At 39.4% G+C, this 14,583-nt stretch overlaps 3 protein-coding genes across 3 annotated transcripts in view; all 3 read right to left on the reverse strand.

The window, feature by feature from the left end:
* Positions 1–3,560, reverse strand: part of nr2f5 (nuclear receptor subfamily 2, group F, member 5) — a 69,718-nt gene extending 66,158 nt beyond the window's left edge. The window contains exon 1 of the mRNA XM_055013774.1: positions 2,273–3,560. Within this exon, the coding sequence (XP_054869749.1) occupies positions 2,273–2,381 (109 nt within the window). The 5' untranslated portion in view covers positions 2,382–3,560. The remainder of the gene's footprint in view (positions 1–2,272) is intronic.
* Positions 3,561–3,696: 136 nt separating this feature from the next.
* On the reverse strand, positions 3,697–5,871 carry bola1 (bolA family member 1). The gene is made up of 2 exons (XM_023286235.3): positions 5,791–5,871; positions 3,697–4,598 (listed from the first exon to the last, which is right to left on the reverse strand). Exon 2 carries the CDS (start codon positions 4,573–4,575, stop codon positions 4,123–4,125), a length of 453 nt encoding a protein of 150 aa, XP_023142003.1. The 5' UTR covers positions 4,576–4,598; positions 5,791–5,871; the 3' UTR covers positions 3,697–4,122.
* Positions 5,872–8,099: 2,228 nt separating this feature from the next.
* sv2a (synaptic vesicle glycoprotein 2A) overlaps positions 8,100–14,583 on the reverse strand; it is a 65,516-nt gene continuing 59,032 nt past the window's right edge. Inside the window, exons 12-13 of the mRNA XM_023286224.3 lie at positions 13,135–13,294; positions 8,100–11,796 (exon numbers count right to left, since the gene is read on the reverse strand). Coding sequence (XP_023141992.1) covers positions 11,613–11,796; positions 13,135–13,294 — 344 coding nt within the window. The 3' untranslated portion in view covers positions 8,100–11,612. The remainder of the gene's footprint in view (positions 11,797–13,134; positions 13,295–14,583) is intronic.

The following is a 14,583-nucleotide window of genomic DNA, read 5'->3' on the forward strand; positions in this document are numbered from 1 at the left end:
TTGCTTTCTCCCACAGCCCCGGCCTTGCTTCTTGCCCCCGTAGGCCTGGCTCTAATGGGCGAGCAGGGGTCATAAAGTGGTTGTCTTACTGTTTTCCTTTTTCCAAACCAGTGACACCAGTTGTTCACCCTACTCACCGGAGCCTTTTGTGAGGCCTGACAGGCTGTCAATTCCAGGCGGAGTATGATTGCAGAAGACGGCACACATTACCTTGAGGTGACACCACATTCCACTGAAGGCCTGTCTTTATGAGCTAACAATAACTTTGAATAGCTTTGCAGCAAACCATTAAAAGTTTGCTTTGCAGAGTGTATCCGGTGCATTCTTGCATTGCACAAAATCTGGCAAACACTCTTTAAAAATATTTGTAGGAAGCTAATCTGGCTGGTGAATGTGAATTGTGGTAAAGCTGGTTCAGACTCCCGCCAGTGATTTTTGATGTGCACTTTTTTTTTGTCTAACCACTCAAGCAGGCTTGAGGGGTGATTTTTGGCCGTCATCAGGGTTGAGGGAAGGACAAGAAGACCTTCACGATGACACATACAAGACAAGACTAAAATAGACGGCCACTCATACAGATACAGTACACGCACACACACTGTAAAGAGTGCGTCATTCTGAGAACAAGCACAAACTACAGAACATTTTGTACTTTTGTCTCATGGTGTCTTTGGCCAATCGCAGATTCAAACAGATAAAACACATACAACAATATATTTGGGCTATAATTTATTATTTATTATGCAAGAATCTGAACTTGACTGTAACAAAGACTATTATTGTCTTTATATACACAAACTAAGTTTTAGTTTTTTGTGTTGTCAAATATGCATTTGATTTCTAATTAGATTTTATAACATAGATCAGATGATTCACAGTTTAGTCCTGGGGTTTACTCTGTCATACCTGATTAGTGTTTTTCAAGTTCCTACATGTATAATCATTAAGAGAAAATTGAAAGTGCCTGGTCAGTTAATGTTTAAGCAAAATAATGAAGACGTTGTCTCTATACATGAACTCAGTTTTGTTTGCCATGTAATTTGTGCACATACTGCCCTCATGTGATGAGCCAGCAGTACTGACACCATCGTCACCAACAACCTGGCCCCTCAGAATCTGCAGAATTTTTGTGGTATAACTTTAGCATATTTAACGACGGCATACAAAATTTTACCTTCAAACCATGAATATTTTCAGAGTAACAGGCCTGTGAAATACATAGGAGTAGGTAAAATTCCATGCTTTTAAAGTTGCATTATTTTTTGCTGCATTTCTGAGCCACAAAACTTCACAAGTACAGGAGCTATATGACATTTTTATGACTGAAAAACACATTTGATTTTAGATCCACTTCTGATGTCACAATATAAAGAAAATGACTTATTTGTTCAGCTTGACTTTGATCATCATTATCTTGGGAGATAACATAGTCTCCATAGCAAAACCGCAGCAGTTTAATGTCTATAAGATAGAGTCATAGAAACAAGCATTGGTAAGCTGGATGTGTTTTCCGTTTTCTGATAATTGACAAGGGAAAATTTGCAAAAGTTCATTTTGGGTAAACTTGTAAGGGATATATCAGTATCTTAAACAGGTAGTTGGTCAAACAAAATGCACATAAGGTCTCATTTTTACCTACATTTGATACCATGCTCATCTTCTAGACATGACGACTTCTGACTCAAAACATTTTTCTAATATAGGAGAATATGTATCTAATCTAATATAGTCCACCAACCTATTACCAACAAAACTCATCCTACAGGAAAGGTCATGAACTGAGGCCCACAAAAGTGGTTTTGTGTGAAATTCGTTATCCTGATCTTGCATTGACCACATCTTCACAGTGCTGTCAGAACTGTAGAATGGTCTGGCTGCACCTAGTTACTATTCTGCTATAGGGGACAAAAAATAGCTGTCTTGTTTGTATTTGCATACAAGGAGACAAGCAACTTATTCAATTAAAGAAGTCATCATAGAAGAAGCAATAGATGCAAACATATCTTTAATTAGCACATTACACTGCACAGCACTGAGAAGAAATTTTGGCCTAAAGATGTGAGGGTGTTATTGCACATCCGATTTTACAACACAGACTATTGTGCTGGACAAACAGGAAAATATATTAACTCAACAACAGTGTTTTGGGAATTTATTATTCAGACACTTTAAAGACGTCGGGCCTGAAGGTGGATTTCATTGTCATTTATGTTGAGTGGGGTTTTTTGTTTTCCTGTCAACTACACTGTTTAGTTTGTGTCATAGAGCTCACCTGAGGTTTGTTGCAACACCGTCTGTTGGTCGACTGCCGTCTTTCGCTGCAAAGTTTGCATGTTCTCCTTGTTCCTTAGAGAGCTTTTCTTCAGGTGCTCCAGCTTCATGCCACAGTCCAAAGGTATGCATGGTAGGTTAATTGACGAATCTGTCCAGGGTGCAGCCCACCTCTCACTCAGTGTCAGCTAGGTGGAGGACAGATGCATAGAGGGGCGGCTGCCGTGAACATCCATGCAATGTATCAATAAACAATTTAAAGGTTGAGAGTGTGATTCTGATGCAAGACTGCTGGTATTTGGCAAGTTAACATATTTAGACAGCATGAGCCAGATTTACCTTCCATTTCACTGTGGCTGCTACCTTTCCCACTATCATGTGCATGAGACAATATTGCATGGATGACTAGGAGTGGTTTGTTTCCCATTTCCATAGCAAAATGAGCTTTTCGATGCACACAGAACAGAAAGCTAGTGGGCTGCCAGCAGACATTCACTAAATTTGACAAAGAGAATGTTGGATTGGATACACCTTTAAAAAAAACATGCTACCCTCCTTTAATTTTTTATGGAAATTTTGACTTTTCTACACTATCATGATGATAGGAAGTTCTTATATGTGCCCAACAGAAGGCTGCACTTAACTAACATTTAACATCACCGGATTGACAGACATGTAGAAAGCTCCACAGATTTACCGGGTTGCTAAGTGTTCTTTGAAAACACCAGTAATAATGGTGAACAACAATGGTACACTGATTTACCACAACATTAAAAACCACTGACATGTGAATAAGATTGATTATCTTGTTACAATGACACCTGTTTAGGGGTGGATCTGTGAAACAGTATGTCAGTTCTTCAGAACTGCACTATAAAGTAATGGAAGAAGGTGACCTGGTCTCAAGATGGAGAGAAGATGGCAGACTGGTGAAGGCAGCGGGATGCTCTTGGGAATATTCTGCTGGGAAACCTCAGGTCTTGCATTCAAGTGGATGTGAGAAGCGCTGAAAGAGGACCTACACAATATTAGGGAGGTGGTTCTAATGTGGCTGATTAGTGTATATAACAAGTGAAGTTCTTAGAGGAAAGGTTTATGTATCCTTGCAGGCTTCCAAAAATATATGTAAATGCCTCTCTGTACAAGTGCTGCTGTGACTGCAAATCTTCCTCCTGTTCATGTTGAATAATTTCAGTAATTAGTAACATAGACATGGGTACGTGGTTTCTGCATTTACAGAAAATATGAATGTAGTATTAAAATGGGTGAGGGGGCCTGTTTCTTTAGACTTAAGAGAAAAGAAATGAATTCAAGTATTATCACTGCCGCTCACAAAGTTTCACGTGCAAACTGCATGTGTAAAGTCTCCATGTTTAATAAGTGTTCTACCTCCTTAAAAAATATTCAAACTTTACACCTTGAATATCAGATATGAAATTATAAGAATAATGTTTATTGTCACTTGGTTACAGAAATGTAGGCATAACTTTTGGCCTAGGTCTCAGTGGCACAGTAAATACCAATGTTTAGGTAACTGGTGTTTTCTGTCAGTAGTTTTTCTTTTTGCTAGTCGGTAATCTCTTAGACAGAGAGCTATGAGCAGAAGCACATTTATGTAACATCATTACAGAATCCTGCAACCATCGTATGTCATAGTTCTGCTATAACAGTACCATATTTACAAGTTGTATTTAATTCATCCATTAAACCAAGAAGGATTCATATATAAAACCCAAACAAAAACACCTCCAAATACCATTGCTGTGTGTCATTAGATTACTCTTTATACTTCATGTTAAGCATTCACCTGAATTCTTCACATTTCAGTCCATCTGCACAAGCACAACTGCTTCACTCTCTCCCAGCCTTCAGTTTCTCCTCCACTGTGTGATCACCTCTCGAACCTCCCATGCAGGGTGGGCTCTTAGCCAGGCTGGGGTTACTTCCCCACTGCTCAGGAGTCTTTGCCTGGATAGCCAGTGCATGAACACAGCTACTCAATTCCTCCTTCAAAGCCTCATTAACCAGACGGTGGCGCTGAATCAACGGCAGACCCTCAAACTGGGAGCTGACGACCAGGACACGGAAATGGGACTCAGAACCAGGGGGCACGGCGTGCATGTGGCTTTCATTGTGGACCTCTAAATGGTCTGGCTTGAGAGAGTTGGTCAGTTTAGTTCTGATAGCTTTCTCAACAGGCCGACTGGGGTCCGGGTCCATTTGTGGTCTGAAGTGGGCCAGAGGCTGAGTTAAGGTGAGACAGGTGGAGACAGGCCGAATGCAACGAAGAACGCTGGGAAGCATCTGAGGTTGTGGCAGGAGACCACCTATAAATACAGGTAACATGTTATTTTATGATGTGAGAGAGATTATCATTTAATGAGGTGCCAGTGGTCCAGCTCCACTCTTATGCAATAGTGATAGAAAAGCAATGCAGCTTGTATTTCTAAAGTTCCAGAAAAATTTGTCTTCAAGATGAGTTTTTCTGTGCCTTTGTTTAGATTTTCAATTTAGTATAACAGGACAGTTTTCGTGTTGGTGTCATCTTGTTAATTAGGTCATTATTTGTGATACTCAATATCAATACACATGAGCAGAGTATGTGGATCAGAGACTATTCATAACATAAAGGATCCGCATTATATACAGCTTTCACTGTAAACGCCGTTACAAAATTAAATGTTTCTTAAATCAGTTGCATTGACAGTGTGCTTCTGGCTGCGTTTCAATCCCTGGATTAAGTTTCAATTAATTATTATCTTATCGGGTCAAATGTAGAAAAGATAAACAACTGTGCAGCAATTACCCAATGCAAAACATAACAGCATTTATGTGTACTGTTTTAAATGACATTAAACATGTTTACTGACGTGAAACTGAAGTGTTTGGCACATGAACACAGACCCAATTTCCGGCAGTACAAATATAGCTGATTAAGTTGCAAGTTAGCAACTTAGTTTGTTGTTTTATTGGCACTTATCCATGTTGTTTTCTCCTGACTAGATCCTTACTTGTGCTGCATCTACTCTCAGATCTACGTAGCTTTGGACAAAGGCGTCTGCTGCATGAAATTGTAATATTTAGCATATTCAGACAGGCAGCATGATGAGAACAGCTAAAACTGTTTGGTTGCAGAGACTGTGACCCCAATCAAATATACGACATTTGTACGTCACAAAACCAGCTAAACCAGTAAATTTGACCCGAGTCAGCCAAGAAAGATGATTTTGTATCCGACTCTATTTGTTTGGTGACATGACTTCAAGGCACGGTAAAGTCTTTAGCTAAAGGCTGAAACAGTCCAGCTAAACTTCAGCTATTTCACTGCTTCGTTACTAGCATTAGCTGTTAGCGAGCTTTCATAACAAACATGGTGCCGCAAAACAATGTAGACAGTTTGTCTTTACAGCGAACAGCTTCATAAAATCTACACAGCCGTCTGTGGGGTTAATAATGCTCTTAAACAACAACAGGTGAAGGGGAAATTGGCTTAAGTGTAAACGGAATAAAGCTGCCCACCTTGCAAGTAAAGTCAATGGCTTCTTCTTCGTCGTCAGGCTTCTTCTTCGGTATTTATTCATCGGCGGTTGATGGTGAAATGGTGCATGACTGCCACCAACTGGTAATACTACTACTACCAATAATAATAATAATAATAATAATAATAATAATAATAATAATAATAATAATAATAATAATAATAATAATAATAATAATAATAATAATAATAATAATAATAATAATAATAATAATAATAATAATAATAATTCAAGGCATATTCTTCCAGTTTCACAAATCTGACAGTAGTATATCATTACATATCCTGTCTCTTGTCCACAAAAGCGACCAGAAGGTGATTAAAGTGTATTAATCTCTTCTGTAGAAAATAATTGCTGGAAACATTCAACTGAGTTGTCTTCCTTGACACCCTATCCACACTCACGCCCGTTACTCTACTACATTACCATAAAACAAAATATGGAATATTTTAGAAAAGAGAGAGTGAACTCTAAGGCTCAGGACATCACACAGTGTTCTGAACATCCTCTCCACACTGAGTTTGAGCTCCTAGCCTCTGGCAGGAGATTTAGAGTGCCAAAGGCCAAATCAAACAGGATGAGGGACTCTTTTGTAGCCCAAGCCATCACACAATTAAATTTGAATCTTAGAAAGAAGTGAATGATTGTGATGTGGAATGATGGTCCTGCCTTTAGTTGTCCCTCGTGGTGTATGGTCACTTGTCCCTGCCAGCATTTTCCTTGGATCTTTTTGATAGTGATTGTGTTTGGAGTTGTGTTACTATGTTGTGTGTTTGTTGTTTTACCCACCTGCAAAGCAAATTTCCCTCAAGGGGACAATAAAGATAAATTGAATTGAATTGAATTGAATTGACACCTACAAACAATTTAGAATCACCAATTAACCTCAGCATGTTTTTGGACTGTGGGAGGAAGCCGGAGAACCCTTTGAGGATCCACGCAGGCACAGCGAGGACATGTAAACTCCACACAGAAAGATCAGTCAGGAATCAGACCTAAAGCCTTCTAGCTGTGATGCAATGGTTATACTATTAGTAGTTGTTGCAATTTTAGCTGTAGTAAGTTTCCTTAAATTGATATTTATATTAATTAAAGCTGTCAACTTTGTACATGAATGATTAAAAAAAATGTGAAAAAAAAGCAGCCTCCGTGGATCTGACTTCTTTGTACAGCACATCCCACAGATGCTTGATTGGATTGAGATCTGGGGAATTTGGAAGCCAAGTCAACGCCTCAAACTCGTTGTTGTGCTCCTCAAACCATTCCTGAAACATTTTTGCTCTGTGGTGCATTACCCTGCTGAAAGAGGCTACAGTCATCTGGAATACTGTTTCTATCAAAGGGTGTACATGGTCTGCAACAATGCTAGCATAGGTGTCAAAGTAACATCCACAAGGATGACAGGACCCAAGGTTTCCCAGCAGAACATTGCCCAAAGCATCACACTGCCTCTGCCGGCTGGCCTTCTTCCCATAGTGCATCCTGGTGCAATGTGTTCCCCTGGTAAGTGAAGCACACATACACACAGCCATATAAAAGAAAACATAATTAATCAGACCAGGCAACCTTCTTCCATTGCTCCGTGGTCCAGTTCTGATGCTCATATGTCCATTGTTGACACTTTCGGCGGTGCACAGGGGTCAGCATGGGCACCCTGACTGGTCTGCAGCTATGCAGCCCCATATGCAACAAACTGTGCTGCTCTGTGCCTTCTGACACCTTTCTGTCAGAAACAGCATGAACTTTTTGAACAATTTGAGCAACAGTAGCTCATCTGTTTGATCGGACCACATGGACCAGCCTCCTCTCCCCAAGTGCATCAGTGAGCCTTGGCTGCCTATGACCCTGTCGCCAGTTCATCACTGTTCCTTCCTTGACCATTTTTGATAGATACTGACCACTGCAGACCAGGAACACCTCACAAGAGATGCAGTCATCTCGTCATGACAATGTGTCCCTTCTTCCTTACACTTGCTCATTTTTGCTGCTTCTAACAAATCAGCTTTGAGGACAAAATGTTCACTTGCTGCCTAATATATGCAACCCACTAACAGGAGCCACGATGAAAAGATAATCAGTGTTATTCATTTCACCTGTCAGTGGTCATAATGTTATGTCTGATCGGTGTATTTGTCCACATTTTTCTTTCATACCATAAAACCCCCCATCACATCCTTCCATTTCTCTTGTCGCCTTTCTTTCCATCTCGGCTCCTGACTTCTCTTCTTTTACAATTAACAGAAATATGAAAGAATACTTAGAGCCTTAAAGAAATGACCGAGACTGAGCTGTCATAATTATTTTCCACTTCTTTATTCTTCATGGTTCTTTGTTGTCCATTGTGGTTCCAAAGGGTCACAGCAAACCCAATCAAAAACCAACAATGAGAAAATATAAGAAAAAATCTCACACACCTTTAAACAGAAGTGATGCTGCCACATTTAGTCTAACTATGATTCATAACCGGTATTTAACATTGATGTATTTACTTATATTTCATTCTCATTTACAAAATACACAAACTCAAAGACAACATACAGCATTGTTCATTTACACTTCTTTTTTTGTCTTTTTACTTTTAGATTTATGATTCCACAGTTTCTATACTTACAAACAATCAACTACAGTTTCTACAGCACAGTACGGTGACAAAGGTGATAAATTCTTTGTTACATTTAATTAATGGCAATGCAATTTTATTGACAAAAGCCTCAAGACCTAGGGTTGTTTTAGAGAGAACACACGAATGTTAGCTGTTTAGTTCTGTGTCATTATATGCCAACACTCAGCATTTCAGTGGACGAGGCCAGTATGTAGTAATGTGCTCAGATTCCCAATAGCTTCAAAGGAGAGAATAAGACACAGATACCCAAACACTTATTGCTTTGTTAACTTTTTGCACTTACAATGGACTGTTGCTCAAAGGCAACATGTTAATTATACAAAAAACCCTGTAACATAAGCTAAGATATGTATCTACGAGAGACAATCTTGACTTGGACGGAGCCTGGACTGAGTCACTGAGACATGTTAGCGTTTTAACAGCATTCCATGCTGAATAAGTACGACAGTTACCTTGACATCGTTGCTCTTAATTCATGGGTGATGTAGGACAACATACAGAGAATAGGACAGCTAATGCATCTATATTTGTACAGTTAATGTGCATTTATTTATTTACTATCACTGTGCTTTTAAGAGGGGATCTGGCAAACTTTTACTTTCTGATGTGCTGGCCATTTTGGCTTCTGAAGTAAGTATTTGTTGCAGTTTCATAATAAGAGCACATGGACTCTTAAAGACAGGTTCTCATATGAGCAATGAGAACAAGTCTTCATTAGTACATGACAGCAGGGAGTCCAGGTGTTTCACATGAGCGATGGCAAAGACTGACTGCACTGTCATATAGATCCAGGGCTCAACAGGTTTGAAAAGCTATCTTAATAGTTACATTGTAGTATTTTTATTTTATTTACATATATTCATATGTATCACAAGAGAATTGGTGGTGTAATGTGTAAACTCAGGCCATACAAAACATTTGGCAATAATTCATGAGAGGTGGTACTCATGGCACACTTATAGGTAATGGATCAGATGTCAAATTTAGAGAAAATGAGAAGGTGAAATGTAGAGGGGGCGTGTTCCTGGTGGGCTGTGAAAGAATAAAAAAGCACCTGCTGTATGTTCACAATTGCACTTGTGTTCACAAAATTTTCATTTGGTAGATTTGTGCTCTTGCTAAGCCCAGTTCTTCGTGACATGTGTAGCAAGGCTGCATCAGGATGTGTCGTGAAGAACTCGAGGCTTTCACAATTGTGCATGTACAACAGTGTACACTTAGTGCAATGGTTTGGCTGTTTATTCTTGAGTCTACGTATGGCTGCTATCCTACAAAATGGCAGTTTGGACAAAAACATTCTTTGTTTTTTCTTAATCTGACATGTCTATGATTGTTTGTCTTTTAACGTGCAATTGTGAACATATCAGTGTTACTTTTCTTGATCAGGGGAATGTGGCAACCTTCCACCGGCACTCTGTGCTGTTACCTGTGCAGAATATATGACAATCAGCCCTTGGCAGTGAGTTGTCTATGGTGAATATCATGTCATATCTGGCTACATCAGTATCATAAAGCACAAATAAATACAAGGTACAGCAAATTTACCCCCATTTGCACAAAAATCCTTTTCTAATGCAGTTAATCTTTGCTGCTCAATCTGTTACATGTTCAACGGATGTACAGACCCTCAGTTAGCAAAATATGAGAACCTTGGGTGCAGAAATTTAGCTTGAATCTTTCAAACTCATATTTCTAGAGCAAAAAGGCAGGATAAGCATGTCCAGTATGTTTTCACACCATGTTTGTTATCTATATGACACAGCTAAACCACATCCAGATGAAAATAGTGAAATGGCAAAAAGACAAAATAAATAAATACAAATAAAATCTCAATATTGCACAGAGGTTCAATATTGCACTAAGAAGCACACTCACGTTAATATAAACATTCAGTTCACACAGGTATTTAGATTATAGTTTTGTTTTAAAGGTTAGCTTACACACCTAACACAGTTTGTGCCAGCACTGAAACCATTAGATTACTTACTTTTCCTCCACATGTAATAAGTTTGAATGAGTGCAGATGTATTTAAAATTTGATGTCCTTTTGCTGCATGTGCTGAGAACAGTTTGGGAAAGTTCATCAGCTGCAGAAAAAATTAACTGTGCTGTCTTTTACGGGTAAAAAATGTCAAAATACTACAGCAGTTAATCGATGTGCGAATGCCGTTTACATGTTTGTACTCTCAATTTTTCATAAAGGTACATACATACTTTGTGACATGCATAACACCCTCCAAAACATATAAGAGACAAACATCCTGTAAGTCTGAGAGGAGAAAGTACTTTTTAAAAAAAAAAGGCATTTTTCTCACAAAGGGATATACAACATGACTGAAAACGATGACTGAGTGTGAGATTCTGAACATTTTCATGAAGAAAATGTTAGTTCCACTCCCACTCATGAATGCTGTGCTTTACATGTACAAATCTCTGTGATGAAATGGCATTGGAGACGGCACACAAATTTCCCCTTGTCCACTCTTTGATTTGACTGACTTGTTCAGAGGTGATCAATGCTATAAAGGGAGAGAGGGGCTCGACTGATCTCCTTATCGCAGTAAAACAGTAACAAAAGCAAACCTGGAATGTTCTATAATCTATAAAATGGCAGTTTGTCTGTACACTAACACAAGACCTCAGGAGATAAAGAATGAGGATAGGCCTTTGTTAAAGAGAAAGCCAAGAGAGGAGTGTCTTGGTTTTACCCCGCAAAGTCAAAAATGCTTCAAATCGAGGCAGAAAATGTTGCATTTTTGAGTCCAACAATGACAAGACTTGAAAGGTGAGTTGAACTCAGAAGAATGGAGGTGACTACAGAGAACTCTGCAAGGATGGCTAGTGGTCATTTCTATGAGTCTATTTGCATGGCTCGGAATCAAGAGCCCCCATCCACAGGACCTCCAACCCCACATGAGAGCATCTACATTGGAAGGGGATAAAATCTATTAATTTAATATATTTGCATTTGTTTCACGTTTTCTTACTGCTCCAATTCTGAGCAATCATCAATGATTAGCAGCTTAAGGCTTCTAATCACTAATCTATCAAATAACGCTAAATGTTCTGGGGAGGGGTTAGAGGGCAGGATTCGGAGGGTTCTTGAGCTGTTTGTTCACAGTGTGGCTAAAACTCTTCTGCCCCCCACCCCCCTGCTCTGGAAAGGTGTTGGCGCCACACTATTGCAGCACCTGACCTCGTGTCTCTGGTAGTTTAAGGGCCAGAAAGCTGCCTGCTGCCAGCGCCCCTGAGGCAAACAGGATGGGCACAGCCTTGGTGATACCAACGAACGAGGTGAAGATGCTTATTCCTAACACGGCCGCCAATTTACAGAGGGCATTGAGGAAGCCGAATGCTGTGGTTCTGGGGAAAGAAGAAAGAGCAAAGTGTCAGTTCCATGTCAGTTGTTTGATCAGTTTAACCCTGCAAAGGCCACACGTGCAAAATAAAATGCGTCACTGCAAATTTGGGTTACACACTGTGCAGCACATCTGGCCCAGGGTTTAAACTCTCAAGTCAATGGTTTTACAAATTCACACCGTTCTTGTGTGACTGCCATGCTACTGATGGCGCCTTGTGTTAAAACTCCGTGACGTTTTAAATCTGTTCCACAGAGAATACTAAACTGAAGCTCGACTTGGAAAATGTATATCACAAATTAAAATAGCTGTCAGAAAATTCAAATCTTTTAGACCTAGTTGGGATCTATTTGCACTGAAAATGTTTAGCCTGTACAGAGAGATCTTCTGTACAGTGGACGATGCCATTCAAAATGAAGAGAGTGTTTTTGAAATGAGATCAGAGGAAACTGACAATTTTCAGAATTTTCCTAACAGTGTTTGAGATTTTTCCCAATGAACATGGCCAAACACTGAGAGTAAGATGCTTTTCAGTACATTTTTTAAGTACAACTTTAACTAATAAATAACAATTCATGAATTACTATTCATGATGCATGCTGTTATGGGCTCCACAGGTTATCAACGCTGCAAATGAACTGTAAATTTTGCTCCCAACATAGTCAATGTTGTAATAACATTTCTCTAGAAACTTACAATACTGTTAAAACTTTGAAAATCTGACATCAAATCTGCCATCTAACAGGTGAAAAATTCTGTGTTGGTTTTACTGGGTTGAACAAGGAATACAAACTACCGAATGAGAAAATCAGATAATGTATTTTTCCCTTTCTATCCCAGCAACAGCTGTGCTCTTGCTGTCACTGACTGTAGAGGCTGCAGGGACGTGATGCGAACACTAGGTGGTGCTGCCGTCCTCAAAAATCAAAATTCTGTAACGCTGCCCTCCCACTGAAGACAGGCTGGCAACACAAAACATACACTTTCCTGCTTTGGTAAAAATGCAGAATTATTGTTTGCAAAAGCAGTCTTTTTTTTTTTTTTTAAAATCTATTATGGGTTCAACTTCAACAACAAAAAAAAGTCATTTGAAATTTTACTTACTATTAAAAATTCATTAAAAATAAGATCCTGTTTACACCATTGGGTGGCAGCAAGTTAAACGCTAAATACTTTACATCATAAGCACCTCCAGTGATTTCACCCCACAATGTCATGCATCCCTGGAAGCCAGCCAGTCGATATGAGGCAGCTTTTATGACGTCGTTCAACACGTCACATGGCAGCACCGACTCTGTCTTCACAGTGTCTAGGAGATTTCAGGGCACAACTAGCTGCCTACCTCTTGTCAGAGGGGTACAGCTCAACGGTCAGCACATCCAGGGCGTTCCAGGAGGCGATGCTGATTCCTCCAAACAGGCAGAGCAGAGCGATCATGGCTGACTCACTATTGCCAAAAGACAGGAAAAAACAGCTGACGCAAGAGATCACGCTGGAGCCCGCTGTGGATGGGGAGGAAAGAGAGGAGTTTGAAAAGCATGAAGAAAGGAGGGAAATCCTGCATAACTCAGCTGAAAATTACTCTGTCTGAGGCTGTATTTCTTTAACTGTAATGTATATGGGGTTGAGACTACAAAACATGCATAAACTTAACCAAAATGACACCATTTTTGAGAGCTAGAATGAGTAAAAACAGCAAGAATGTTTGGTTCTTGAACTAATTATATGTGAGGGAAAAACAACTAAATTTAATAGAAAAAAATTGACATTTCATCAAAATTGCTTTATTCATCATGTCACATTTAAATAAGCCATTTGCTGCAACCAAAAATGCAAAAATTCTGCAGTCATCAGTGCAAATGAAAAGCCATTATTCACTCAGTTGCAACCAAGATTCCAAGATAGTAACTTTACTATTCAGTTAGTTAGCATTTTATGCAATTTTGTGGGGATTTAACTGTAAAATTTTAATTTGTTAGGTAAATCTCCATAATTAATAACACTGCAGGATCTTAACTGTAATATTTTAGCATATTGCATAAATTTGCAAAGCCCCTTTTATTTATTTACTAGAAAGCACATTAGTCCAAGATAGTCACTGTTTTAAATGTGCTTTAGAAATAATGGTGACTTGATTTAATTAAACCTGACAGCTCATGCCAGGAAACTGCAATGAATGCAGTCTTGTTGGTGCTCAGCCCAAATTTTGAAGAAATCGTGCAGACAAAACTAAATAATATAATGTTTTTATTGCCTAAAACAAAAGATGGACAACTGTCCAAATCACTGGATGTGTTGGGTTGCTTTTTGTAATTGATATGGCCTGTGGTGGTTGAATGCCATCTGGTTTTAAGGTGGATCCTTTGTGGTCTGTGACACGGGAGACTCCAGACCCAACCTGTCTCCACCTATGGGTGACTGGCTTGGAGCTTCAGACTTGCACCTCAGCCTTGTTCTTCTCCCCACCTACCGACCTGCGTGACTGAGCCACCACCTAGTTTCCCCTCCTACCATACAGCAGCAATCGCTACACCTGGGCTTAAATCTACAACCAACAGTCAGGGTGGCTGTGATTTGATGTGAGCAGTTTGCCTCGGTGCCTCTTGTGTTTTTGTGTTCTATGTAACTTTGTTTTATTTGGGTCTTTGAGTTAGCAACACCCACTAGCCTAGGACATAATGTTTTAATGTCTTAGATGACTTATGTTGTGAATTGTCACTATATGAATGCAATAGAAATAAAAACTAAATTGGATTGAGTTGTCCACGAAACTGTGCATGATATCGGGATC

Source organism: Amphiprion ocellaris, chromosome 9, assembly GCF_022539595.1.
Source record: "Amphiprion ocellaris isolate individual 3 ecotype Okinawa chromosome 9, ASM2253959v1, whole genome shotgun sequence".
Taxonomy (NCBI): Eukaryota; Metazoa; Chordata; class Actinopteri; family Pomacentridae; genus Amphiprion; species Amphiprion ocellaris.